Source organism: Eublepharis macularius, chromosome 1 (assembly GCF_028583425.1).
Source record: "Eublepharis macularius isolate TG4126 chromosome 1, MPM_Emac_v1.0, whole genome shotgun sequence".
Lineage (NCBI taxonomy): Eukaryota > Metazoa > Chordata > Lepidosauria > Squamata > Eublepharidae > Eublepharis > Eublepharis macularius.
Window position 1 is genome coordinate 225,481,690 of NC_072790.1, and position 27,386 is coordinate 225,509,075.

Below are 27,386 nucleotides of genomic sequence, written 5' to 3' on the forward strand. Positions count from 1 at the left end.
CCATAAGGCTTCAGTGGATTTAATGAAGAGAAACTGCGTTCTACGTAAGATGAAATTTGCTTTCGCTGTTTTCATTTTCTCGGCATCTTTGGCGGCTAAAAACTCACTATGCGACGGGGAGCTGATCAATATTTGAATATATATTAATAATCCCTCATAAATATTATAACAGATGTAAATAACCCACAAGAAAAAAGGGGGTGGGAATAACTTCGCGTAAAAATTGGATGGGTCACGTGAGAGTAGGCGCCGCCGCCGTGTGACGGTTCACGTCGCTATTTCCCCGTCACGTGAGGAAGTTTTTTTCTTAATAAAGCGATTTCCGCTTACTGTGACACCGGAAGTGGCTCTCGTCGTCCGGGAAGAGATTCATGTAGACGCCGGAAGAGAAGGCCGCAGCCAACGGCGAGGGTCCAAGATGGCGGAGGTGGTGAGTGGGGAGCCACGGAAAGGGTGGGGGTAGGGGGCTTGGTGAAGAATGTCCCCTGCTAAACTCTCCCGTCACCTATGCAGGAGGAAGTAACCGAAGGCTGCCGTCTCCCTGTGCTGCGCCGTAACCAAGACAATGAGGACGAGTGGCGTGAGTGAGGGGTGGAGCCATCCCCGGAGAAGGGGCGGGATTAGAAGGGGCGGGGCGGGGTTATAGTAGCTCTTGCCAAGTATCCTTTATTTTTGGATCACGTTGAGTGTTCAAACCACCTCGTGCATTGTCTCAGTAATCCTTAGAACAGCCCAGTAAACTAGACAGATGTCTAGTTTACTAGACATCTAATACATTAGACATCTAATACATTAGACAGATGTTGTCATTTTCCCGTTGCACATTAGGGTCTAAGATGGAGAGAGGTTGGAGGAGGCTTGCAAAGGCCCCCTCATGACCGCGATTGCAGCAGAGGTGAAATCTGAAAGGGGGATCTCCTGGACCAAGTCTCATTTTTTTAGTCACTGTTCCACCAAGGGAGCATAAGAGGTTCCCGACTGGATAAGGCTCGTCGTCCATCTAGTTCAACATCCTGTTTCTCAAAGCAGCTAACCAGTTGCTAAAGGCTTTCCTTTAGCACTGGTATTAAAAGGTTTACTGTCTTGAAATGTATAGATTTTCTTTGGTGTTAACAGCCATTGAAACTGTCACATTTTTTAAAAATTTATTTACTCGATTTTTAGACTGCCCTCCCGGCAAGCAGGCTCAGGGTGTCAAGGTGGGTTACAGTAATAGAAATGATACAATAAAACATTTAAACACATTTAAAATCAGAACAGCAGTATATATATACAGTCTCAGATGGCGGCTCCCTTCATTCTTCCCAAACCACACTAAGACAGAAAGGAGTGGGGGGCGCAGTTGATATCCTACTGTGACATGGCATATGGGGGCAGATGGTTGTATAGCCCCCTCCTAACTCATGTTCTCCATGAGTTGGTCTCCTTCCCTATTAAAGCCATCCATGTTTGTGGCTGTTACTTTTTCTATTGTGATGTAAATTTCACAAATTAGTTACTCATTGAAAGAAAAAAGAATTCTTTTTGTTGGTCCTGAATTTATTGCCCGTCAACTTCATTTGGTGCCCCAAGGTTCTACTACTATAGGAGAGTGAAAAAAATCTTTTATGCATATTCTCTAGCCCATGCATAATTTCAAAAACCTCTATAATGCTCCCTGCCCATTGCCCCCCTGGATTTTTAACCTGGAAAACCCTAAACTTCCTAGCCTTTTCTGTGCTGCATCACTGTAATAATTTCCATTGCTCTCTTGTACACTTTTTCTGAGGCAATGGGATGTGTTTCTAATGTGTTGGTTTAAGTATTTATATCCCACCTGCTCACTACCAAGTCTGTTCACAGCTGTTTCCAAGGAACTTTGGCTAGTATGGTGGGAAAGGGTAAGTACACAGGTGTAGGGCTTCTTGAGATAGGTCCGTGTTGGGACAAGACAGAAATATAAGTCAATGTTGTTGAATGGACAGGTCTGTGGTAGCTGATGGATGTGATGGGGTGATTTTTTTTGATGGAGGCCTTGTAGTAGAGCAGTGCCTTCCACTGTAATTTGTTAGGAGACTTGGTTAAAGGTGTTTTCTACCATTTGTGTTGAAGATGAGTTCCAAAGCTGCTGCTAAGATGTGTGATACTTCTGGGAGGATGACCATTGGCAATACAAATCAGAGTTGGGGCCTATGCATTGTAATTTAATTCTTTCCAGTCCAAAGAGATAAAGTAGACTGAAACATTTAAAAATCTCTGCCATTTTGCACTATGACTAGGATTGGAACTTAATGTCTCTTGTGTGTAAGCCATGCAAGCTTTTTTTTAAATATTTCCCATTGTAGAGCAACTAACGTACTGAATAACATGTCTGAGCAGGACTTTGAACTTAGCTTGAAAAAGCATCTGAGCACACCATTATATGGCATTCACTGGCAACCATAAGAGCCTTCCCCATTCTGGGATTATCTGTAGAATGATTCCCAAATAGCTGTAAGATTCTTTCTGCTTTCTGTAAGCCTCAGCAATATTTACCCGTATTTTACTTTCATAAACATAACTTTTTTCCCCCCTTCTACAGCACTGGCTGAAATCCTTAGTGTCAAGGACATCAGCGGCCGGAAACTTTTCTACGTACATTATATTGACTGTGAGTAGACAGCTAAGATAGTCTAAATCGAGAAGACTGCAGAAGGATGTTCTCGAATGAGTGTGTGAAAGTGGAGATCTACATTGCCATCCTAATTAGAGTAACACCCTTTATAATCCATTGAAGTCGTTGGACTTTGAAGGGTGTAATTCTGCTTAGGATGGCAGTGTTAATAGGAACAGAGTGCTGTGTGGTTGAGATAGTGTAAGAGCTTGTATGATGAAATGGTCCAGACTAATGATCAGATTCTCTTCATCTTATGGTGGCAACCAGCATCCCAAGCAGGAGTCCGCAAACGTTATCAGAACAACAAGCATCCCTCTCATTTCTCAGCATGATGAGATCTAGCTGAGAAGTGAGCACACTGTACTTTGGAGGCACTCCAAGCACACCCAAATCCTCTCCTCGATCAGCAAAATATAGACAAGCTGCAGCCCATTTCCTAGGGGTAGTTGAGATTATCCCAGACTTGTGTTTTGGAGGCACTCAGAACACCTATGAAGAGCAAAGCCTTATCTACCAACGATGGTTAGTAGCTACTAAGGCCAAAACAAATTGTGGTCTCGTGGTTATAGCCCTCAGTATCATGTTTTCATGTGTTTGTGTTTATGAAGAAAGTTGGTGATCAAGAGATTACTAGCAACCATTGTGAACATTTTAGCCTGTGGGGGGTAGGGAAAAGCAAGAGGCTCAGTAAGGTAGCTGGAGAGACTTGGTGAACCTAATGCAAGTTATTTATTGATAAATGGTGCTCTGGAAGATTTTCTGATGTGCTGTCATATACTTCTATAAGATCAAGATATCTATATTGCCTTACCTATACAGTTAACAAACGGCTGGATGAATGGGTGACTCATGATCGATTGGACCTGAAGAAGATCCAGTTCCCAAAAAAAGAAGCCAAGACCCCCACCAAAAATGGACTGCCAGGGTCCCGACCCAGCTCTCCAGAACGTGATGTGGTATGATGACCTATGGGCTTGGGGGAGGGAGAGGTGGTTTGAAAGGATGCCATCTGGTGGGTGGTTGTTGGTACCAACCCGGGGAAGAGAGTGCTCATGCGCTACCCCCAGCTTCCTGACTATTTTGGACCAAGGTCAGAGACTTCCATGCCATAAGAATGGGGCCTTCAGAAGCATTGGTGGTTTTCTTCTGGTCTTGGCCCGTGTGCCCTCTATCTTGCTGCCTCATCTGCAGCATGTGGGGACAGTGACGCCCTCGCACTTCCCTAGTGGCAGCTCTGCCCCTTCCCCATGTGTTGGTAACGCCCGTCTTCCTCCCTACTCAGAGGAAGACCTTGGATCTGTCTCTGCAACCAGCCGCAACTCCATCCAGCGGTAAAACCCTGCCCATCCCGGTGCAGATAACCCTCCGTTTTAACCTACCTAAAGAGAGGGAGGCCGTCCCCGGCTCGCCCGACCAACCCCTCTCCTCCAGCTCCTGCGTCCAGCCAAACCATCGTTCAACGGTACGAACCGGCGCTCGGCCGCCCCGGCTCGCTCCTTTTGTGTCTTGTCTACCCGGCACGTTCTCAACAGGCCGCACCAGCTGGGCGGGGTTGGGCTAGGTCTGGGCTGGCAAGGGAGGCCTCCGGGGAGAGCCCAGGGGCATCATAGCCTTCACCTTGAGGGCATTCTCTTTCCTCCCATGTCAAACCACAGCTACGCAGGGTTGTCCCCATGGAACAAAAAATTCAGAACCCAATAAACCTCAAGTTGCATACATTGTGCACATTTCCACAGATACTCTTATTTTAAAACAGAGCCTGGCTTCATAACACGTTGCTCAAGCTGAGCTGTGGATGCACCCTGAGCCGAGGTCTGTAAGGGACCTTGGAGTTCCACTCAAAGCACAGCTTAGATGATTACTTTTTTGCTGCATTGTATTGAATTCTCTACACATTTCATCCAGTTTGAAACCAGTTTAACTGCCATGGCTTCCTGCAAGGAATCCTTAGGAACTGAAGTTTCTGGTGTGCAAAGAATTCTTTATTGGAATTCTTTTTTTAAAAGATGCAGGCCTCAAGATTCCTTCACTAAGGGCCATGACCATTAAGCAAGTTTGAAACTGATCTGCATTTGTAGTGTAGACATGCCATGGAGTTTTGCAGTGAGTTGGCTAACAGCCTTTGCCCAGAGGGACTGGGTCTTGGCTTCAAGCAACATGGAGTTGCAGGGAGAGGATTGAGTTCCAGTGTAAGCAGTCCTGATCCCCTTTCTTTAGATTCAAGTTCTTTAAACATTAGTTTCCATAAATATTCCTTGGCCCTGCATTGTGAAGAGCCACTGTATCCTTGAACAATCCCCAATATCAGAGAAAAAAGCCACATACAAAACAAAAAGACACTCTCTGTTGTGGAAAAGTCTGTTTCTCAGATAAGGAAGTGGGACAAAAATGCAGCCTTGATTCCCCTTCAGGGTGCTTCGTGAGAGGTTGCTGTATAAACAGGGCCTCAGTTTCCAGGAGAGGGGACTGGTGATACCCCTATATAAATCTGTCCCCTTGTAAGACATTGCTTGTTTCCAGTCCCCCCTCCCTCCAGTGGTAGTTGGTGGGGATCCCTGTTCGGCCAACCCCAACAGGGATCGTGTCTTGCCATTAACTGAAGTTTCCTTGACATCTTAGATATATTGCAAGTGGAACTGTGTCCTAGGATGAGAGGGGGAGAGATGATGGGGGAGGGGACGGGCAGCACAAAAGAACCCGTTTTACTCTCGTCTCTTCCAGAAGCGGAAGGTGGAGGTGGTTTCTCCAGCAACTCCCATCCCTGTTCCAACAGAGACTACACAGGCTTCCGTGTTCCCTCAGGTAAGTCACTGCATGTACTCTGTAGAAGCCAGCATTTGGCTGATGTTTGGGCCTGCTTAAATTCATGGGCGAGGGCCTGGCGAGAGTGGGGAGGAATGGGGACTGGAACTGTGACATGAGACCATGGATGATGTGTGATGTTCATAAAAGCAAATAAAGACAAAATTCTTTTGTGCAGGACCACATTGGTGGCAGCAGGGGTAACATAGGTTGTACCAGTAACCCCATTTCTTGACATGGGCTTTGTTCATGCTCATGATCTTCCTGGTGGCTGTATTTGGGGGCAAGAGAGAGTTTCTCGGGTCAAATTCATTAGTGTCCTAGGGAGTGGAGGCATGCTTTCCTCTGTATCTGGCAGCTTTATTCACTTGTATGAGTCATCTGGAGCTAGTTGTTCATTTGGTACTTTTTTATGGCTGACCTGTTCCCACATTTATAGTATATTCAGGCTTGGATACCAACCAGGCTGCTGGATTGAGCAGACCATCCTCCTTGGCACAAAGAAAGTACCATATAGTCTTAGAGGTCCCTTCTAACTTGAATTCCGTATGAGCAGGGGAAAGGTATTGGGAGAGCTTCCGAGATCCCTCTGAGGTGGTTTTTCTGCATCTGATGCCTTCCTTGGTCCTCTGTTTCCCAGAATGGTTCTGCCCGGCGAGCAGTGGCTGCCCAGCCAGGCAGGAAGAGGAAGTCCAACTGCCTCGGCACAGATGAGGTGAGTGGGGGGGGGGGCTTGTGAATGAGCCCACCTGCTTTGCGGGTGTTCCAGGTTGGAAGAAAGCAGCTTTTTTTCTAGTTGTGAAGACTATTTCCCCACTTCTGAGCAGGACTCGCAGGACAGCTCAGATGGCATCCCCTCAGCCCCACGCATGACAGGCAGCTTGGTATCTGATCGCAGCCATGATGACATCATCACACGCATGAAAAACATTGAGTGCATTGAACTCGGCCGACACCGCTTGAAGCCCTGGTACTTCTCGCCGTACCCACAAGAACTCACCACACTTCCTGTCCTCTACCTCTGCGAGTTCTGCCTTAAGTATGTCAAGAGTCTGAAATGTCTCCAGAGGCACCTGGTATGTACAGCTCCCAGAATCTTCTCATGGGCTGTACATGAGGCAGGAGGGGAGAGGAAGGAGGAAAATATATGGAAACTATTGCTAGGATATATCTTTATTGCAAATGATAACCAGCCGAGTTGTCATAGCTTCTCCCCAACTAACACGGAGCGTGTTTGCCTTTCTCAGGCTGTTGAGAATTTTCCCCAAGTGGCTGTTTGTGAAAAGTTATCCTAGAATAACACCACCAATTTGGGAATGGCCAATGTTTCATCTTAGCCTGGGGCACAGGAGAAACGGATCCTCCCTTCCAGCACTGTGTGGAGGCTGTGCTCCTTCTTCCCTAGCATGTCATCACCTCTTGCTCCCCGCCCCCTTCCTGTTATATTGGCTACCAGAGAGTCTTTCCAGTAACAACCAAGATGACTCGGTGACATCATCTCATGTTTAAATACTATTTATTTATTAGCCATATTGATGAATAATAGTAATGGTGATCAAATGTTATAAAGGCCATGAATAAAACAATGAATGAATTATGCAGGGAAGGACCTGCAGTAACAACAATAACCAGCCGTGTTCCAAAATAGACACACTTAGATAAGTGAGCACATTATCTCACTGGATCCCCTCAGAGGGTACCAGGCAGCTGGGAAGGATGCCTTCCTGGTGGGGTGGAGGAGCACAAAAAGTAAGGACAGATGTTGATCTCTGCTTTGTGTCCTCCTAACTGAACATTCAAAGGAGTATTTTTTTTGTGGAAAACATGGCCATTTTCTACCTGAATTCTGTGAAACCCAAGTGCTTGGCCATTCCTGGGTTTACTTAAAGCTGCCCTGCGGCACTGCTCGATCTTATAAACAGGGAGAAGCACAGCCCCCCTTGTGGAACTGCAGTACAAGACAGATGTTCTTATTAACCTTGGAGTTAGGATCCCATCTGTGCCAGAGGCTCTGTGGGTGCCTGTGTCCACAGTATGCAGCTTTCGCCTCCTTGTTCTTTACTGGGTGAGAGGAATTCCCCCACCCCTTGAGCTGGTTCTTAGAATTACAAGGGGCTGGAAGGGCCCATCTGGTCTAATCCTCCCACTTTGCACCAACGCAGGGACCTCTTGCACAATCTAAACCATGTTTTGCTACAGGCAGAGAGTAGGCGTATCACAGAAGGCAAACTGACTTAAGCAAGTAAGCCAAGTGACTTTCCACAGGAAGTCTTCCCAGTCAGTTGAGCTAGCAGAAAAGTTCTTTATTGCCCTCAAATATGGCAAGTTACTCTTCCCAGTTAGGCTGAGAAATGAGATGCCAGTTTCAGAGGACTGCTTGGCCAGAGGTCTTTTTCAAGATGACTAAGGTTGCAGTTTTTCTGTTTGCAGACAAAATGTGATCTGAGGCATCCACCTGGGAATGAAATCTACCGCAAAGGGACCATCTCCTTCTTTGAAATTGATGGGCGGAAGAACAAGGTAAGTGCAATTGCTGGGCAAGGATGGAATTGAGAGGAGAGGACCTTGGGCTTCCAGGGACCTGATTCCATGGTGTAAGATGGAAGGAAAATGGTGGCTGGCAGCAGCAGAAGCAATAGCTGCCTCACTTGCTTTTGAGCAGGCAAGACACTTTGCTGGGTCTTGATAGCAGTCTGGTGACCAATGTTCTGTTTTTTTCTTGAACCTTCCCTTGGGCTCTACTGGAGGAAAAGTGGTTGTTTATCACCCAGATCCTTCTCACACTCCTAGCACCCTCTCTACTCCAGAGCATCTTCTGTTTTCTAGCCAGTTCATTCAAACTTCTAATCAATAGAGGATTCTATCCCCTCCACAATTTTATGGAGTTTCTACTTGCTGTATGTATTGAGAAATCCATTCTTCAGAACTGGAAAAAAAACAATAGATTCCCGTGAGGTTGCCTCAGATTCCTAGGCGCAGTGTGCTGTAGAAAGCTGGGAAAGCTTGAATGTGGAACAGCTGAGGATTTCCCAAGTGCAACTTTTTGCTGCCAAGAAAGGATCCGGAGTATTCCTTCCACAGGGATGGTCACTTTTTTCCTGGCTCTTCCTCTCTTGCAGAGCTATTCTCAGAATCTCTGCCTGCTTGCAAAATGCTTCCTGGACCACAAGACCCTCTACTATGACACGGACCCCTTTCTCTTCTACGTCATGACAGAGTACGACAGCAAAGGCTTCCACATTGTTGGCTACTTCTCCAAGGTGACATTCAAAGTCCTTGCCAGAACCATGGGAGCCTGCTCCTATATGATCTTAAGAACTGCTCTTCTTCCCAACTTTCGTCTTCATTCTCTGCAGGGAAAAGCAGGAATAAAAGTCTAGGCATAGAGTTAACAATGTAAACAAAACATGTATCTGTATTCTGCATAATTTTGTTCTCCCCAGGCCTAAGTTTTCAGAGAATTTGGAATTGGGGTAGGGCAAGGGAACAAGGGAGAATATACTGGGAGAGGCTATTGCAGAAGTGTTCATTATGGGGCATGACTTGGTGCACTGGAACCTTTTCCGCTTAGCTTTGTACATAACCGACTTCAGATATATTTCAACAGACATTGCCATTTTCCTTGTAGCTATAACAGCTATAAAGCTGGAGGCTGGGTTTTGCTAATGTCTGCATCAGATATGAGTGTGCAGATACCTTGAATGGACTCTTTCTAGCTGTAATCAAACTTGAGCTGCCACTGTTGGACAAGGAGAGATGGGTTGTTAGAAGTTGGCTGTGAAATGATTTATTTATTTACTTGATTTCCCCCGCCCATTTTTTCCACAATGGGGACCCAGAGTGGCTTACATCATTCTCCTCTCCTCCATTTTATCCTCACAGCAACCCTGTGAGGTAGGTTAGGCTGAGAGTGTGATTGGCCCAAAGTCAACTAAAGAGCTTTCATGGCAGAGTGGGGATTTGAACCTGGGTCTCCCAGATCTTAGTCCAACTCTAACCACTACACAACAACTGTCTCCTATGATCAGCAGTGTGTTAATGATCAGGTATCCTGGAGAGGGTCTGGAACATCTCCATCAGTAAAATTTAACATACTGCTTTATTTCACCATTATCTGCAGGAGAAGGAATCCACAGAGGACTACAATGTGGCTTGTATCCTGACTCTTCCCCCCTACCAGAGACGAGGCTATGGCAAATTGCTGATTGAATTTAGTAAGTGGGTCCTTTCCTTTAACAGGCTGTATGGTAAGCCCCTTGTAATACCCCCAATTGCACTAGTAATTTTTCTGTGTTTACCCATAACTGAATTTGACATCCCTAAAAATGTAAAAGTGGCCATTTTTTACCTATTATGCTGCTGAGAAACGGGTCTTTGTGCACCAATTATACACAAAGAGCACCCTTGAAACTACCTCACAACGCCTCATCTTGGGGATCCCTTAAGGGCAGATCTTGAAAATCTTTTCAGCTCTTTCTCTCCCCCCCTTTTTTTTCTTTTCTACTTAGGTTGGTGTTGGGTCTAAGTTGAGTGAGAGGTTTAGAATTTGCTCTCAGTCCAGCTCATACAAAATGTTTCATGTACTGCTATTGTGATATCTAAAATGGTATACCTTGATCCTTGATGGGAGACAGAGGCCACTGATTGGCAACTGACCAGAGCAAAAACCCTGCTTTGCTCCAAGTATCAGTGTTATCCGTTTTATAGGAAATACCCATTTACGATATTTTAGATTATGTAGAGATGGGCATGAACCGAAATACAAACCAAAGTTCGTGACGAACCGAATTGGTTCATGGTTCACAAACCAGCAGTTTTTTCAGAGCCCATTTCTGATGAACTGCCACGAACTTTAGGCTGGTTCGTTTTTTTGGTTCGCTACTGCAGACAGCCTGGCACCAATCAATTAGTTTCCTAGGCAACAGGGGACTGACTTCTGGAAGTGGCCTTCTGCTGGCCCGGAAGTGACGATTTGCTGACTTGGATGTGACGTGACGTTTTCACAAACCAAACGAACCGGTTCATGAGCAGGTTCATGAAATGTGACAAACCACACGGGTTTTTTTTCTGGTTTGTGCCCATCTCTATTGTTATGTATTCCATAGAATAAGTATCTTCCGTTTCATAAAGGTCTTTGGAAATGACATTCCTAAGCTGACTCCCAGGGGTTTTGTCCATATAGTTTCCCCCACATCTCTCCATGTTGTATTTTCATTTTTGTACGACCACTGGCTGCTACTCATTTATATTGCTGGATCCAGTTAGAGGGTTTCTTTCTGCCTCTCATTTTAAACTGTCTAGGCTTAAGATGTACAAGTGCAACCTTCCCCCTTTATGTACGATCAAGCTTCTCTTCTCACCAAATTTCATTGTAGTCTCACTCAAATGGCATTGTTTTCTCCCTGTCAAGGTTACGAGTTATCTAAAGTGGAAGGAAAGACGGGCACACCAGAAAAGCCCCTCTCGGACTTGGGGCTCTTGTCTTACCGCAGCTACTGGTCCCAGACCATTCTTGAAATTCTCATGAATCTCAAGTCAGAGAACGGGGAACGTCCACAGATCACTATTAAGTGAGTGCCCAGAATGAAAGTACTGAGGAAGGGCATGGTACTCTCAAGTCCTAAAATGCAGGGAGGGAGAGAGGTGGTGCAGAGACTAAATGTAGGGCATAAAGTCACCAGAGAATGTCCAACATGTCCCATCCCTAACCCCAGTGCATGCTGGGATGTAACATTGGCTTCTCAGAGTTCAAATGTCCTTCCCCTTTCCAGCGAAATCAGTGAAATCACAAGCATCAAGAAGGAGGATGTCATCTCTACATTGCAATACCTCAACCTCATCAACTACTACAAGGTACTGGCTGCCAGATTGTCACACAAAACCCTCCGTACAGAGATGGGGCCTCAGCCCTATTGAGTCCATTGCTGTGGCTTTGTGGGTCAGAGTCCTCTCAATGTGTCTGTTCAGGGCTCCTGCTTTTAGTGGGATTCCTGTGATGTTCTCAGGAGCAGAAACCTATTTATCCTTTTTGGTGGTCTCCCTTTCTAGGGCCAGTATATCCTAACACTATCAGAAGACATAGTGGATGGACATGAGCGTGCCATGCTGAAGCGGATCCTGCGAATCGACTCAAAGTGTCTGCACTTCACCCCCAAAGACTGGAGCAAGAGGGGAAAGTGGTGAGAGCGGAGTGTGACCACTCAGAAAGAAGAGTGGCTGTTGGAAGATCCTTCCTCACTAGGACAAGGGCAGAATACTCACCTTCAAAGACATTTTATGCCAGCTTCGAACCAGTCAGTGCTGACCAGACCCACCTCCTCCAGCCTGCCTGCTTGTATATAGGACTCTGCGTCTCAACTTGTACAGAAACTGTGAAAGCACAGAATGTCCCCCCCTCCCCACTCCACTCTTCCAATATTTACTTGGTAGAGATTTTCTTACAAAACTCTGGTGGTTCAAGTTTGGATCCTGTTTCATAAGCGACAAGATTTGAGCGTGGCTACTTTCCCATAATGCTCTGATGCTGGGGGCACTGTAGTGGAGAAGCTGCTGCTTCCACCACTTTTCCAGATGGGATTGTGCTGCAGCTCCCGGCTAAAACTGGTCTGCTTTGGCAGAGGGCCCTAAGGTGAACTTCAAGGGCTATTCTTGGCCCATGACCCTTGAGGGCAGAAAGAGCCTGTTGACACCTTGTTGTGGCAGCATTTTGTGAGTAAGTTGGGTAAAGAGCCTCCACCTTCCACTACTGCAAATGAGGAGCATCTACAGCAATGGAGCATCCTCTTGGCCGAGGAAAAGGTTCCTCTATCATGTCAGCCCATTGCCTCTGTGAATCAGAGGCGGAGAGCTAAGAGCGGGACCCCATCCACATCCTCTAATCAGAATAAATTAATGAAGTGTTTTAAAGACTATGTACAGTTCCTCCTTACATGATTATAGTTAAGGTTTCAGAAGATACAGACTAAAGAACTAGAATAAAATGAAAGAACATTATACATATGCATTTAATACAAAATACATTTGAGTCAGCATTTCAGACCATAACCAAAGACAGGTCAGCGTATGCCACAAACTTAGCAAGTCATTTAAAACTCAGTCTATCATAGCTGTTTTTGGGAAATTGTATTTCCATGAAAAGACAAGGATTATGTGTTAGCAGTAGATTTTCTGTTGGGGCAGAAAACATAAGCGTTAGTTGCTCTAGTTTTAAATAGCTGTAGTACAGACAAAACTTATTCAGACTCTCTTACTCCCAAAGAGGTCAACCTGATGTTGCATCTATTCAAAATCTTCGCCCCCTACCCTGCCCAAAGCAGAAAAGCTTTCTTAAGACTAGCAGAGAGGCTGAGAGAGACCGGAAGCTGAATTCTACGTAACAGTCCACCCTGTATGTGGGCTGAAGGAGCAAAAAAGGCATCTGTTGTCAGGCTGGATTGAGGAGGGTTGAGTAGCTGTCTCATCCAATTTGTGCTGGGCTCCTCAGTCTCCTGCAATTTGAACAAAACTAAAGTGCTGTGTATCTTCTACAGCTGTGTATTTGTAGTTGGTTGTCCACCTCATTCCTCATCAGTCACTGGGGCGTGGATCTAGAAGGATACATTGACCACACTTAACAGACACATTCCTGTCCCTTGTATGCAGAAAGCTAACAATCAGCTTGAAAACAATTCCACATAAAGAAGACAGTTGGTACTTCTTAACCAAGGAGGAGTTTGGAAGCAAAAGGTTTCTAAAGGCAAAGCTGCTCTTCCACATCAGTTTCAAGCTGCTAGTCCTTAATAAAATTTCTGATTTCTCAATTTACCAGAAGTGTAGCATCCAGGATAGAAACTGAAAAGCTGAACACTCCCCAACCATGTAGCACCTATAGGCATTTTTGGAGTTTTGAGAACACAGGGGGCGCTATCACAAAATGGCTACTGTGGGAGGCAGGAGAAATCACAAAATACTGGGAAGTTCCAAGCCAAACATCCTCCTACAACGGAGGCAGTTGTTTCTGAATGGGTGCCCCCTGCACTCTTTTGAAGCACTTCCTGAAGGAAAGTCAGGGCTAGCTCCCTGCTTTAAGGAGGAAGGTGCCTGGAATCACATCAGAAGGCACCAAGGTGTCCAGGGACACCACCTTGAGGATCACTGGCTTAGCATATAGCTGTGTGATCAGCCTTTGAACTACACAGCAACCTTACGACGCCTGCTTTTTCCAGATGGGTATCTGGGAGTAGGGAAAAAGAACAGCGGAGAGTAGATAATGTTCATCTGTAATAACCTTTCAACCATTTCACTCCATATAAAGAGGTTAAAAGCCATTAAAAAGTCAAAAGTACAGGAAAATCTTAGCTAACCCCAAGTGATGGGAGACACCAACTTTCTCCGTTGCTTTGCCAGGTGCAGGTTTTTAAATAATATCCTCATCACTGTCAATTCATTTACTGAGCGCTCTCCCTGCATTTGAATTACTTTGCAGTTCCGCCTCCTTTTCCTATCCTATCTCCCAATTCATAAGTGAATCCCCAAGTTAGTCTTATTTATATACGGATGGCATGAATCACTCCCCAAAGTGGGTACAAGAGTGGCTTACGACATTGTTCTCCATTTTATCCACACAACAATCCTGTGAGTTAGGTTAGGACAGCAACTGGCCCTAGCTCATTTTTATGACAGTGAGGGGATTTGAACATAGGACTCTCAGATCCTTGTCTATCATTCTAGACACTATGCAATAGTGGTCAGTTATTGGCTCCATTCTTGCGCTCTCTGTTTCTCTCACGCACACACACAAGTCCAGACTGGCTATGCCGAACAGGAGGTGGTTTCATACTTAGCCACTTGGGACAAGGAGCAGGTTCAGTCGTTAGCCCAGGGACGGCACCCTTAACAGCCACCCCTTCCAGTCCAGCCAATAAAATGATTGTTACCTTTTGCCATAGTAGTAAATAACAATTTTATACAGTAATGTGCTGTATTAGGAGAAATTATTGCTGTGGAATCAAACTTGAACCAATCCTCGCCAAGAGGGACTGCAACATACATCACTGCCTTCTTCCAAACATCATGACAATTAGCATCTACTTGTCACAAAATAAACCCAATCTCTTCCCCGGTAGAACTTCAAGAGGATAAGCCCATCTCCTTTTTCTGAGTTTCCTCTCAAGACTTGTTTTTTACATTTTTCTAAGGAGGAGCTCTGACAGAGGACCTGCATGTATAATGGCAAAAAAGAATGCCTAAACAGAGCGGAATTTTTTTTAAATGGTGTAACCAGGGCCAATAGAACAGGCTGCTGGCAGATGTGATCCCTGGAGTGCTGGACTTCCGCCAAGGGGAGCTGTGTTCAAATCCCCACTCAGCAGGCACGTTACCATCTCTCAGGGTTTGGGGGAGGGTAAAAGAGAGAAAATACTTACGCCCTCTGCAATCTTTGGCCAGCTGAAGGCCATAAGGATCTCATCACTCCCGTTCGGTGCCCGTTCCAGGTTCCATGCAGTAATTGACTCAAAGGTAGACTTCACCCGCACATTCCGCTCCTGAGCAGAAAGGGAGCACTCAATGAGGACATCCCCCACACCAATTCAGAGCAAGTCGCCTTCCCCCCCCCCCCACACCCACACAAACTCACCTCTGGTGACAAGTAAGGCGCCTCCTCCTCCTCCTCTAGTACCAGTCCCAGGTACCCCTCAGGGACAAGTACTTGTTTCCCTTTTAGCATCCGGCCACGGAAAGACACAGTGGACTCTGCAGGGGAAAAACACAGGACCTGCTGCAGTGAAAAAAACAGCCACTCCTTTAATCTTCATTGTTCACCTGTCTTAATTATTTTAAAAATGTATATGCTGCACTATTAGTCAAATTGAATAATGAGGCAGCTTCCAAGTTATACAGTAAAGCCATCAATAATAAAAAATTAGATCAGTTACAGCCTTTGCATATCGCAGCGTTTCAGGCTCCCCTTCCAAGGCAATCCATGCAACCAAAAGGGTTAAAGCCAAGCAACCGAAAGGAGTTAAATACAATGGGGAAAAGAGCCCTGCAGTAATCAAGTCCCCTTTACTTGAAGTCTTGTAATAGGAAAGGGGCAAACAGAACAGTAAGGTGAAAGGGATGCTGCGGCAAGTGGGTCCTTTTGTAAATCTTTACCAGTGCAGGTGTGGCATTAAAAAAGCAAAAAGAGAAATGAGTTGGGATAAAGAGACTGCCTGGAACATTATACCTGGGCACGTGGAATGAGAAAAATATAGGAACCTTACTATAGTTTTAAGCGGGTAGCCATGTTGGTCTACAGCAGAACAACAGGGTGTGAGTCCAGTGGCACCTTAGAGATAACTAAGATTTTTAGGGTGTAAGCTTTTGATTGTCGGAGCTCTCTGACTCTCAAAAGCTTACATCCTGAAAATCTTGTTGGCGTCTATGGTGGCTGGCTTGCAGAACTCACTGCCTCAAGATGTAGCAACGGCGGTTGGCTTGGATGGGTTTAAAAGAGGGCTGGGCTAACAGCCAAGACAGCCCAATGGGGTGCAGAGGCAGAACGCTCCTTCCGCCCAAAGGCTGCTTGCCAGTGAACCCTGCTGGTGAGGGCTTTCCTGGGGTAGCTGGCCACTGCTGGAAACAATACACTGGACGAAAAAGGCCATTGGCCTGATCCAGCACGGCTACTCTTCGTGCAGAGGGGGGCGGCATCAAATGCTGCAGCGAAGAGCGCTCTGCTCGGAGAGGGAGCCGGTGCTCTCCGGTCGCTGGGCTCCAGGCCCACCGCAGCCCCACACCGAACTCCGCCCCTGCGCCCCCTCCCGCCGCAAAGCCCCTTTCCAACCCGCGCCCACCATCGCCCGGTTGCGGCTCCTGCGGTCCGCGGATGGCCGGCGAGAAATAGCGCTGGACCGAAGCGCCGCCGTCGTGCTGCACGACGCAAGGCAGGAGGTGCAGCTGCTCTCGCGGCGCCCCCGGCAGCGAGTCCAGCGCCAGCCGCACCGGAGGCTGAGACGCCCCGGCCATTGGCAACCCTGCGCGCTTTCCCGCCCCGCTGCAGCCCGCCTCCGCCCCGTCCGGGCATCCACTCCCGGGTCAGACCGGCTGCAGCGCCGCCCCTTTTCAGCGACTGCCGGGAAAGCAAGCCAACGCGCCCCGCCCGCGGGGCGGAGCGAGTCGTTTACTCCCGAGGAAGCGCGGATGACTGCGGAGGAGCCGACTTCCCAAACAAGCGCGGTCGCTCACCGCCACGGGGCTGACTCCCAGGGAAGTGCACAAAGGAGGCACCGCTCTGCGCCCCAAGAGACGCTTGTAGGCGCGCTTGCGGGAAGAAGGCGGGCCTTACTTCTGAGTAAACGTGGGCTGTGAGCCTGTGTGTACTGGCAGGCGAATTAAACGTAGTTCCGCGTAAGCCGCCCTCAAAGTAAATTGCCCTGCAGGCAAGAGAAATTTCCCGCAACGACGCGTGCCAAAGATTCCCGGCTCCTGTTCTTTTAGGGCTGTAGTCTAAATAGATTTGCTCAGGAGTAAATCACCGAAATGAAACTTGCCAGTACAAATGCATAGGTCTGGGGTATGCCGGTTTTAAACGGAAACACATAATAAATGTTTCAATGGGGCTTCTTTTCAGGCATAGAAGTATCGGGGCTTACTTATAAGTCAGCAAAACTGAGAACGGGCCATCCCTACTAAGCGCAGCCCAATAGCAGTAACTGAAGAATCGTCTGGGCTTCACTCAAAAGCAAATTTCACACCCGTTTTAAAAGCGGACAAAACCTGTAGACAAAAAGATTCAAATCCAGTGACACCTTAAAGACGAAGATCTTCAGGGTACAAACTTTTAAGTCAAATCTCCCTTTGTCAAATATAAATAAGGGTGGGAGCAAAGAAGGGAGTCAGGATGCAATAGTACAATGTAGCTTGATTAAAAGCAGAAATTAGCATCTGTAGTGAGATAGGACTCCTATGTCTCCATTTAGCAACCCCCCCCCCCCGAGGGGTTTCCATTGTTCTGAACTTATAGATGAACTCAAATTCATCAATCTTGCTTGTATCCCCTCCCCCCTTGAAGCTTCTCTGTTTGAAGACTGCCACTCAAGTCAGCAAAAGTATGTCCTGGAAGATTAAAATGTTCTCCTGCTAGTTTCAGTGTGTTGTGGTTTTTAATATCAGATTTATGTCCTTTTATTCTTTCACACACGGACTGACCTATTTGTCCAATGTACAGAGCAGAAGGGCATTGCTGACACTTTATAGCATCTATAACACTGCAAGATGAATAATTTATTTATTTTCGATTTAATATTCTGCCCTCCCCACATTTCCAGCAGGTTCAAGGCGGATGAATGAACCTGAGATGGTATAACTGGTGTTGTTAGGTCCAGTAACTGTGTTGTTCGAGTGAATAAGGGGGCAGAGTTGGCATCTTGGGCACTGCTATAGGGCAGTGGTATACCAAGCTGCCTTGGTAGCGTGATGCGCACTGCATCTGGGCTGTGGATGCGGACACAGACACAGCGTACTGGCACAGAAAGTTCTGCCCTAACATAACCATAGTAGGTTGTTGACATTTTTCAGGGTGATACAGGACCAAAAGAGGTTCGGGGGGGGGGGGGACTCCCAGGTACCCTGAGGTCATGCGTGCCAGAGGTCTGTTGGTATTCCAGCCGTAGGGCAGACAACCAATCAACCAGCCCTGCCAGAGAGATCTTAATTGAAAAGAAGCAGTATACAAATTGACTACTGAACACAGGAAGCTGGCTTATACTAAATCGGACCATTGCTCCATCAAGGTCAGTGTCATCTACTCAGACTGGTAGCAGCTCTCCGGGGTCTCAGGTGGAGAAGCCTTTCACATCACCTGCCACCTGATCCTTTTCACTGAAGATACCGGAGGACCAAATGTGGGACCTCCTGCGCGCGAAGCTGATGCTCTACCACTGAGCCACGGCCCCTCCTCTCCCACTTAAAACATGCAGGAAGTAAACACAAAACCTTTTCTTTATACAAACATATAAAGCTGCCTTATCTTGGGTCAGATCATTGATCCATATTTTATTACATGGACTCATCAGTGAGCATGGATTACAAGATGACAGATCCTTGCCCTGAGGAGCTAAACTATGGAGAGAGGTAAACAGGTTGTGCCAGAAAGGATTAAGGTGAGTTCTGAGGAAGGGTCTGAAAGCAGAGAGAGAGGTGGCATCACATAGTGATGGCAAGAGGCAGTTCCAGGCAGATGGAGCATCAAGGGAGAAAGGGTGGTCTGGGAGAATGGAAGACCTTCAAGGGGGGGGGTGTTGAAGGACTAAGGTGCAGAGCAAGGAGGCACTGACTAGACGATTTCAGAGAACTGGGGAGGGGGCAAGGCCACAGAGGGCTTTGAAGGTGAGGAAGAAGATTCCTCTCTGGACCTGGAAGCAGCGATTGCCCTGGGAGCAGCGAACATATGAAGATGTCCTGTACCAACTCGGGCTATAGATCCATCACACTCCTGTATTGTCTATTTTGAGTAGCAGCAACTCTCAAGCTCAGGCAGAGAAAGGCCTTTCCGAACAGCTGCTATCAAGGACCATTTAACAGGAGTTGCTTCTAGGGACTGCACCTGGCATACAAAGCCCTGAGCCATGTGCCTCCCCACTAAACATTTAAAGCTACCTTATCCCAAATCTGCCCACAGATTTACATAGCCCAGTATGATTGGTACACGCTGCCCGAGATCTTAGCCACAGGAAGGATTTTTCCAGTCTCACTGCCTGAGATTATTTTTAAGTGGAAATGCCAGAGACTGAACTCTGTGGTAGAAAGAAAATGGCTTTCTGCATTTAATAATGGCATTGGGAGCACCTGATCCTCCCAAAGTCCAGGGCCCCAAATCTTAAAACCCTGGTGTAGTTTGGAAGCTCGCCATCAACTTATATAAAGGTTTTCAGGGAGATACACAGAAACCACTACAAATCAGAGACTGCACACAACGATCTCCGTATCATTACAGGCCTTTCCTTTATATGGGAGGCACAGAGAGAAGTTGTTGATGCTTTCAGTGAACCATGGTACAGCCACCACATACCTTGTGGTATGCTGGGGTGCTCTGCCTTTGCAGTCCCTTTTCCAAAACGCTTCCCCTAACCCAGCTCAAAACTTTTCCTTCCTCACCCAACTTGGGTCACAGCTGTCTTGCAAAAAGATTTTATTTTTTTAGAACTATTTTCACATTCACGCATCTCCCACAGAAGTTCAGCCAACAGCTCCCCTCGCCCCTCAGCTGGCCTCTACTAGACCCAGCAAGTAGTTGTTTAATGAAGGCAGCAGCTTCCAGTTGTCTGTCCGAATATTTACCCGGGCAGAGTCCTCAGTGCTCTGCACTTGCAACAGAATGTGGTACTGTGGGGGCAGAGCCATGCCAATTTCATAAGAGCCCGACTGTTCTGCTAGAATGTACCTGGCAAAATTATCCTGCACCAAGCGCCCCAGAGACTGAGGAGGCACAGGCAAGCAGACGAGGCTCTCGGCACAAGCCTCGTTGCTGTCCGGGTGAAGCCGGTGCCAAAAAGCCCCAAAGAAATGATGTCGTTTCTCAGTAGGCCAGGCTGGCACCATCAGGGGCAAAAAAAGATCGGGGAAAGCTACTTCCAACGGCTCCAGCTGGCTGCAGTAGGTGAGGCCCTTGTGCGTTGTATACACTGCAAAGATGTTGACCCGCGTGGGATAGGGGCAACGTGGCTGCAGCGTCAGGGTCAGAGTCCGGGGCGGGTGATGTGCTGAGAGGCAAGGCACACACAGCTCTGGCACAGGCTCGTAATGCTGGTCAGAACACACAAAGCGTAGCACCACACAGAGCAAGAGATCCCAGGGAGGACTCGGGGGACCCAAGTGGACCAGCTGGTATGTCAAACTGAGCTGCGAGGGGGGCCGCGGCTCCAGCAACCACTGGCAATAGTTATCCACATCTTGCTCAGGGCTGAGGGCTGCAGGCACGTCACTGCTCTTCCCTACTCTCTCCAGCCGCATAGGGGCTCGCTCCGCTGGATGCACCGTCAGAGAAGCCACAAAGCTCTCACTGTCAGCCACAATGGAAGAGGAGAGTGTCCGGGCTTTTACAGGGCCCTGAGGGACCAGCACAGCCCCAAGTTTCTCATCAGACAGGTTGGTCAGCAAGGTGTAATAGAACCGAGCCCGGTCTCGGACATCTACATCCACATGGCAGAGGGAGACAGCCTGCAGGAGATCCGCTAGGTGGGAGGGAGCAGGCAGGGGTTGCAGCTGCATCAAATTCCGGCAGACACTCAAGAGAACTTGTCCTGAGCGCCAGTCCCCAAGTTGATCCACAGCGATCAAACGTCTCAGGAACTGCATAGTGCTCCTTTGAGGAATGTCTTTCTCCTTTGCCAACCTGGCTAAGACTCTGAGATGCCAGCTCAGCTCCTTCTCTTGTAAGGGTAACCCCACAATCAGCTCTTGCAAGGCGTGAGCAAAAGAACCGGCCCAACTGGGCCCTTCCAGCACTGCCCACACTTCATCCAAAAGGTTGATAACATTTGGTGCCAGAGCACAGTTCTGACGATAGAGGTCCAAGAGGCAATGGGTCAGCTCTGTCATGGGTTGCGTCCGTGAGCCAAAGTACCGGGAAAAAAGAAATACTGCTCGGAAAAAGAGCCGAGAGGCCTCCTGCCCACCGTTCCCAGCCACCAACCCTCCCAGAGCCAGCACATGCTCCAAGAGGTAGCCCATCCCTTGTTCAGCAGCAGGCCCTTCACTATCCATACACACCAGACACAGCAAGTTCAGCCGTGCCAAGACAGTGCCCTGATCCTGGAAGAGGCCAGGGAAAAGGCCAGAAATAGTGCGAGGCGTGAGCAAAACTGGCAGGCCCTCCTCGTTGCCCGAGCCCAGTGGCCGGTTCTCAGGGAAGTGCAAGAGACAGTCCAGATGGAAGAGTTTCACTGGGGCGGGCAAAGCTGGGTGTTGGGCCATGCCCACCAAGCGGCGAAGCAAGAAAGCCTCGTCTTCAGGAGTAAAGAGGCTGTCCGTGAAGAGGGACTTGAGTTGCAATATGGCATGCAGCAGCGCTAGGTCTGCTGTCCCAAAGAGGCGCACCAGTTGGGCTTTGAAGATGGCAGGAGACTGGGTGCGTACAACACTCACAGCTTGGCCCAAGTGCCACAGGAGGTGGCTTTGAGCGGCTGGGGACAAAAGATAGGAGCTGTCCAACAGAGCCGAGACCACTGATTTCAACTCCTTGAGATCCCCAGAGGAAGGCAGCAGGAACAGCTGGTCGAGAGCAGCCAAAGGCAGGTCAGCCAGCTCCTTTCTTGCCCCCCACACCAGACCCCCACTGCCTGCCAGAAGCTCCCCCAGGGTTCCCTGGCCACGCCGAGCAAGCAGGAAGATTGCGTTCCGTAGAGCCAAGCTGTAGAGCAAGGTGTAACCCTGATGGGCTGGAGAGGTTTCCTGTTGCTGCAAGGAATGTAAGGTCTCCAAGCGCTGCGACAGCAACCCAGGGTGGCAACACTCCACCTCTCTCAGGCACTCACAAGCAGCTACCCGTAGGGGTCTCTCCACTGGCCCTCCATGCCGGTCGTTGAGGTCTGAAGCCAGGTGGAATAGCAGAGTAAGATATTCATGGGAAGTCTGGCAGTCCTCGCTGAAGGCATCTGTGGCCAGTAGCACAGTCCCCGTCGTGAAAAGCAAGTGGCACCGCAGAGACGGCAGTCTGGGTGAGGAACCCAGTTGGGCAAAAAAGGACAGCAAGGATGCTGCGGCCTCTTGCCCTGCCTTGGCATCTGGGCACAACAGAGTGGGGTATTCCAAGAGGAGTGACAACATGGAGACCTGCAAGAAGGGGAAAACAGCTATCAGGAAGAGCCAGCGGGAGAAAATTGGGAAGCTGAAGAACCAGGCCCAGATGGCTACCTTGCTAGGTTCCATCTCCACCGCTGCACAATAACTTACTCAAGAGACTAGAAGGGAGTTTGCACTATGGCAGACTGGGAAAAGCAGAGCTAAGTACAGGAGAGCCAAGAGGGTGGTGGAGGCGACTACAAAAGGAATGATTTTTCAAGGTATCAGCAGAGGAACCCTCCCTCCTTCTCAGTCCTGTTATTTAAACCTGCAGTATATCTTGCTTTTTCGGCAACAATCCCAACTACACAACGTGGCTCTTCAAGCTGCAGGAGAGAATAAGGGCCACGACTCGCTCCCACTCCCTTCTCTGCAACCACCCTAAAAGCCACGAGTCCCCCATACCTTGATCTGCTCCCCCAGCTTTTCACTGCGCAGCTCCTGCAACAGTTCGACTACAAAGGTGTCGCTGGCCCCATACGCAGAGAGGAAGGCTGTGGGGCATGAGCGGAAAGAGGCGACGGCACTAGTCCAGCCCTCTGTACTCCTGGGGCCCATGGCGAAGGCCGTAAGACTGCGAAACAGAAACAAAAAGAGAACACTGCAGACACTGGGAGATGCTGGAGCTTGTGCAGGACCCCAACACACTGCAGAAATACTAGGATGGTTCCTTTTTTGCCCTGTTTGTATCCTACCTTGTTTTAGAGGCCCTAAACAGATGTATTATTTGAGGGTGTCCTGTTGATCTTGTGGGACTGTGGAACCACTCCAATGAGAGAGGAATTGTCTTGAGCACTGGTGTGATGCTAGCATAACCAGGTTTGAATCTCTGCTCTGCCACGGAAGCTTTCTGGGTGATGTCAGACCTGTCCTAATCGCACAACCTAACCTATCTTGCAAGGTTGTTGTTGTGAGGATAAGGTGGGGGAGGGGAGAATAATGTAATAGGCCACTCTGGGTCCCTATTAGGGAGAAAAACGGTACCCATGATAAAAAAAATTCTTAGAAGCTCTTAGGAAAGTCCCTGATGGAGAACAGACTTATGAATGTCTATTAACCATAAATTGGAGCCTCGATGGTCCAACACAGTATACCTCTAAGTACCGACTGCAGAGGATCAAGCAACAAGAAAATGCAGATCTTTATGAACAACTTTGGCAGTTCCAAAAGACAGGATGCTGGGGTATTTATTTAAGCCAACCAATGTATCAACCGTGCCTGACTAACTAAGCAGCCTACTGGCTGTGTAAACAATAATAATTTCACAAGTCAAAGAATTAATCATTTGTTTAGTCACCAGTACTGTACCACAACTTATATTTCATAAGTATTTGAAACTGTGTGTTTATCTTCTAACCACTAGGGTATACTGCCTGCCCACTAACCACTCAATAGTTTATAACAAGCAAGTACATATGCAAATGGACTATGATTCCATATATATCTCACAATGAAAGTAACTGCTTATTTGAAACTGTGTGTTTATTTTCCAACCACTAGGGTGTACTGCCCACTGACCACTCAATAGTTCATAACATAAGCAAATACATGTGAATTCTCACAATGAAAGTAACTGCTGACGGGTTCACCAGCCAGAGGTTCCCGTTCCGGATGCCCCTTTTATTTAGTCTAAATATTTTAGGGGTATTTATTTAGTCTAAATATTTCTCCGCCCCCCCTTTAATAAGTGGCATACAGTAATAAGAATCAGTTTAAAACAGATCATTAGTTATTATCAACAAAAACACAACAGATCAACATGATGTTAAAAAGAAGTATAACCACAAAACAAGCCAAATAAAAGCAGCAACGTTTGAAAGTAGATCAGTTTAGCAGGATGCCATAAATATCAACATTAACTCAAGTCAGCCCAGAAAGTCATCTCAGAGAAACCGTGTTAAGCAAACTCCAGAAGCCCAAAAGGGACTGTGGCTAGTGAGACTTATGGAACAATCTTAGCACCACCACCAAGAAGGCACTGTCCTATTCAGCTATTCACCAAATCCCTTAAGACTGGAGAATAACAGAACACAGCCTCTATGAGATGACCTGAGTGTACAGTGAAGTTCAAGTTCATGTTAAAGAAACTGTTCCCCAAAGTGCCCTAGACTCACACCATTAAGGACCAAATGGGAAAAAACAGTACTTTGAACTGAGCCTAGAAATGAAGTCAATTTTGTGCAGTGCGCTCAAGCCAAATTGTCAACTGTGTAGTTGCATTCTGATCTAGTTTCCAAGAATGTTTCAAAGGCACATAGAGTGTGTTACAGTAATCTAGCCTGGAAGTCATCAGGCCATGTCTTACTTTGGTCAGACCAGACCTCGGCAGGAAAAGTGGCAACAGGTATGTCAGCCTAAGCTGGTAAAAGGCACTTTCAGCCACTACGTCAGCTGTCAATGCCAAGCAGACATCCAAGCGGCATGTCATTTTCCAGAATAGGGGATTTTTTTTTAATAGTACTCTGCTGCCAATTATAATTTCCCTACTACCGCTTACCCAAATATATTCCAAGACTCCAATCACAGTGATGCAATGTAATATGAGTTTTACTGTTTCCAAATAAAGCCCAGACGCATATTCTCTTTAGCTCATATGCGTAAAGAACAGTTACATCAGAGAACCTTATATACCTTGGCACTAACTGTTTACAGAATAAAAGATCAAGAGGGTTAATACAAACAGTTCTTCAAAATTACATTTCCCAGGACACATGGCACTGAGTGACAGAACAGTCAGATCTTATTGTAATATAATTTTAAATGCTTGGAGCCACACTTCTGTTATGGGTTTGCGACTTCTCTGGGAAACTGTTCTTCCAAGGCTAAAACTTAGTTACAAAGTAAAAACAAGAGAAAATGTTTACAGTTGAAAGGAACTTTCTCACCTCATCGTAAGATTGAGCTGACCTGCAGTTTAATCTCTAAAGTGAGGGAGAAAGAATCTGCCTACAGAGGCACAGTTTGCCTCTTGTGGGGGTGTTCAGTTTCAGAGAATGCTCACATAGGATTTTAACAAATACCACCCTATCTGATGCAGGCTGTGTACCATTTCCTATATCATATATGATCCAACCATCTCTATCTTGTCCGTATTAGGCTTTTCCCCCTCAAGCCCATTCTAACTTCAGGTACTGGATTAGCAAATCCATATCCTCTTTGGAATCTGCTGAAATAGAGAAGTGGCAGGTCACCCACATATTAACACCATGCCCCCAAACTTCTAGAGCAGTCCTAGGCAGAGATACTCCTGTCTGTTGTAACAGTACGAGCTACCTGTGGAATCTAATTCAATAGTGGCAGCCTTTCTTAGGAGTTCTTTAACTGGACAAAAGTGGGTTTTAGGTCAGCAAGAGAGTAGGTTTAGACTGGGATGAGTCTACTTTGTGGGTACCTGATTTTTTCCTCCCCTCCACCATGACACGTTTAATTTTATTGGTTGCAGAATTATTTTTTTGGTATAGTTCTTATTGTCCCAGTTACCTAGGAGAAAGGTGGAGGCTTTTAAATAAAGACCGTTTCCACTGAAAGGATAGATCCTTGTGGTAACTAATGGTTTTTACTGGGCATGGGCAACGGCTTTCCCGAGACCAGATGCTGAACTGGAATTCAATCACAAAACCTGACTGCATTTCTAGAACAAAGGCAAAAGGCTTAATGTGTTTAAGCAAAAGGGGCGAGACTGCATTATCACCAACGACTTGGGACTGCAAACGGCCTCGCCCTGATTACGTTTACGGTCCACCTGATAACGTCAGGCCCTGAACATCTTGTAACCCTCGGCGCGCTATTCACAAGCGAAAAAGTTGAAAAACGGTGTTTGCCAGCAGGGGACTTTTTGCAGCGACGGCCAGAAGTCCTCCGAGCACAAGCAACTGCGGGGGGGGGGGGCGGTGAGTGGGTGCGGCAGCTCCCAGAAGTTCCACGGAGGTGCAAGGCAGGATTGCCACATCGCTAGTAATTCCTGCACCGCCATGCATTTAAGAAGTGCGGCGGGCGGGGGGGGCGTGGGGGGAGAACAGGGGCCAACACAGAACGGGAGGCTCCTCTGTGCTTAAAGGGAAAACAAAGTATTAGGAGCCGTGCAATGCGCGAAGGCAGGGTTCTGTTGGGCCTGGGTTCAGTACGGGTATGGGGCCCACCGAAAAACAAAGGACCAGGCGCGGGTCCGCTCCCCAATATCACCCTTATGATAAATGCAACGCACCTTTTCTGCGCCACGTACCTTCCCGCCCGGTAGCCTCCGGCTTCCTTCGGCTGCAGCTCAGCTGATCTCCGCTCTTGCCCTGCGAAGTAGCGCTTCCTGCTTCCCTTCGCGATGATGCCTCCGGCTGCCACTAGAGGGAAACCGAGCAGCGCTCGTCTCCTCTCCCTCCGCGCGGCCCGGGCTAAATCGCCCCGGCAAGTCGATTGTTGAGAGCAAAGTCGGGGCGCAAAGACCAACTAGATTTCCAGGGTATGAGCTTTCGAAAGCCTGAAATTATGTTGATTTCTAAAAAGAGGTGCCGGATGACTAGATGCCATTGCCTGCCTGGCAAAGCCTCTCCTCTAATCGCAAAGGGGGAGAATAGAGACACTCTGCACATCCTCAGACTACTTATTTTCAGGAAAGGTGCGTTCTTTTGAGCACGTGCTGCGGCCTATTCTGTTGAACAATGTTAGAAAACTACACTTTAAAGCTGGGTCCTGGGGCAACTGAATTCCCAAATGCCTAGCTGAGTTACTGTGCCATCCTAAAGCAGAGTTATGATAGTAGTAGAAAAGAGCAAGAGTCCAGTAGCACCGTAAGACTAACAAAATTTGTGATAGGTATGAGCTTTTGTGAGTCACAGCTCACTTCTGCAGAAGCTGTGACTCAGGAAAGCTCATACTCAACCACAAATGTTGTTAGTCTTACAGTGCTACTGGACTTTTGCTCTTTTGTACTGCGACAGACAGACCCAGCTACCCATCTTGATCTATCTCCAGTTATGATGTCCTTCAACGCTTCCACTAAAATCAGAAATCAATGGGCTTAGAAGAGTGTTAAGAGAGTTACAGAGCTTAGAAGAGTGTTAAGAGAGTTGAAGTCCTGTAGAACTTCAAGGACTCTTTATCTGGAAAACGAGATAAGGGCACCCAGAAAAAGTTCTATGACTCCAGAGCCTCC

The 27,386-nt window shown here is 47.4% G+C and overlaps 3 protein-coding genes across 6 annotated transcripts; 1 reads left to right on the top strand and 2 right to left on the bottom strand.

Moving 5' to 3' along the window:
* Positions 1-368: 368 nt before the first annotated feature.
* Positions 369-12,379, top strand: KAT5 (lysine acetyltransferase 5). 2 transcript variants are annotated; one of them, XM_054989718.1, is made up of 14 exons: positions 369-430; positions 514-580; positions 2,561-2,629; positions 3,455-3,591; positions 3,918-4,097; positions 5,357-5,437; positions 6,078-6,152; positions 6,265-6,513; positions 7,868-7,957; positions 8,557-8,697; positions 9,558-9,651; positions 10,848-11,007; positions 11,209-11,290; positions 11,486-12,379. In XM_054989718.1, the coding sequence occupies exons 1-14, from the start codon at positions 419-421 to the stop codon at positions 11,618-11,620; spliced, it is 1,572 nt and encodes a 523-aa protein (XP_054845693.1). In that variant the 5' UTR covers positions 369-418; the 3' UTR covers positions 11,621-12,379. The 2 variants fall into 2 exon arrangements, with proteins under 2 accessions (XP_054845693.1, XP_054845701.1); XM_054989726.1 differs by lacking the exon at positions 3,918-4,097.
* Positions 8,718-16,498, bottom strand: RNASEH2C (ribonuclease H2 subunit C). 2 transcript variants are annotated; one of them, XM_054989739.1, is made up of 4 exons: positions 16,255-16,498; positions 15,054-15,169; positions 14,842-14,961; positions 8,718-8,787 (listed from the first exon to the last, which is right to left on the bottom strand). In XM_054989739.1, exons 1-4 carry the CDS (start codon positions 16,424-16,426, stop codon positions 8,749-8,751), a joined length of 447 nt encoding a protein of 148 aa, XP_054845714.1. In that variant the 5' UTR covers positions 16,427-16,498; the 3' UTR covers positions 8,718-8,748. The 2 variants fall into 2 exon arrangements, with proteins under 2 accessions (XP_054845714.1, XP_054845722.1); XM_054989747.1 differs by lacking the exon at positions 8,718-8,787 and adding an exon at positions 12,418-13,023 and having other exon boundaries at positions 16,255-16,497.
* Positions 16,499-19,223: 2,725 nt separating this feature from the next.
* Positions 19,224-26,511, bottom strand: AP5B1 (adaptor related protein complex 5 subunit beta 1). 2 transcript variants are annotated; one of them, XM_054988433.1, is made up of 3 exons: positions 26,445-26,511; positions 22,646-22,814; positions 19,224-22,231 (listed from the first exon to the last, which is right to left on the bottom strand). In XM_054988433.1, the coding sequence occupies exons 2-3, from the start codon at positions 22,796-22,798 to the stop codon at positions 19,661-19,663; spliced, it is 2,724 nt and encodes a 907-aa protein (XP_054844408.1). In that variant the 5' UTR covers positions 22,799-22,814; positions 26,445-26,511; the 3' UTR covers positions 19,224-19,660. The 2 variants fall into 2 exon arrangements, with proteins under 2 accessions (XP_054844408.1, XP_054844491.1); XM_054988516.1 differs by having other exon boundaries at positions 26,463-26,494.
* Positions 26,512-27,386: the final 875 nt, after the last annotated feature.

What these genes read in the sequence shown, in the direction of transcription:
- KAT5 (XM_054989718.1), top strand. An exon ending in GCTCTCCAGAACGTGATGTG is followed by an intron (nt 3,592 to 3,917) that starts GTATGATGACCT and finishes CTCCCTACTCAG; the next exon opens with AGGAAGACCTTGGATCTGTC. An exon ending in CAAATTGCTGATTGAATTTA is followed by an intron (nt 9,652 to 10,847) that starts GTAAGTGGGTCC and finishes CTCCCTGTCAAG; the next exon opens with GTTACGAGTTATCTAAAGTG.
- RNASEH2C (XM_054989739.1), bottom strand. Translation starts at nt 16,426, where the DNA reads ATGGCCGGGGCGTCTCAGCCTCCGGTGCGGCTGGCGCTGGACTCGCTG. An exon ending in CGCCTTACTTGTCACCAGAG is followed by an intron (nt 14,962 to 15,053) that starts GTGAGTTTGTGT and finishes CTTTCTGCTCAG; the next exon opens with GAGCGGAATGTGCGGGTGAA. An exon ending in GGCCAAAGATTGCAGAGGGC is followed by an intron (nt 8,788 to 14,841) that starts GTAAGTATTTTC and finishes TTTTCCCTGCAG; the next exon opens with AGAATGAAGACGAAAGTTGG.
- AP5B1 (XM_054988433.1), bottom strand. Translation starts at nt 22,798, where the DNA reads ATGGGCCCCAGGAGTACAGAGGGCTGGACTAGTGCCGTCGCCTCTTTC. An exon ending in AGCTGGGGGAGCAGATCAAG is followed by an intron (nt 22,232 to 22,645) that starts GTATGGGGGACT and finishes CCCTTCTTGCAG; the next exon opens with GTCTCCATGTTGTCACTCCT.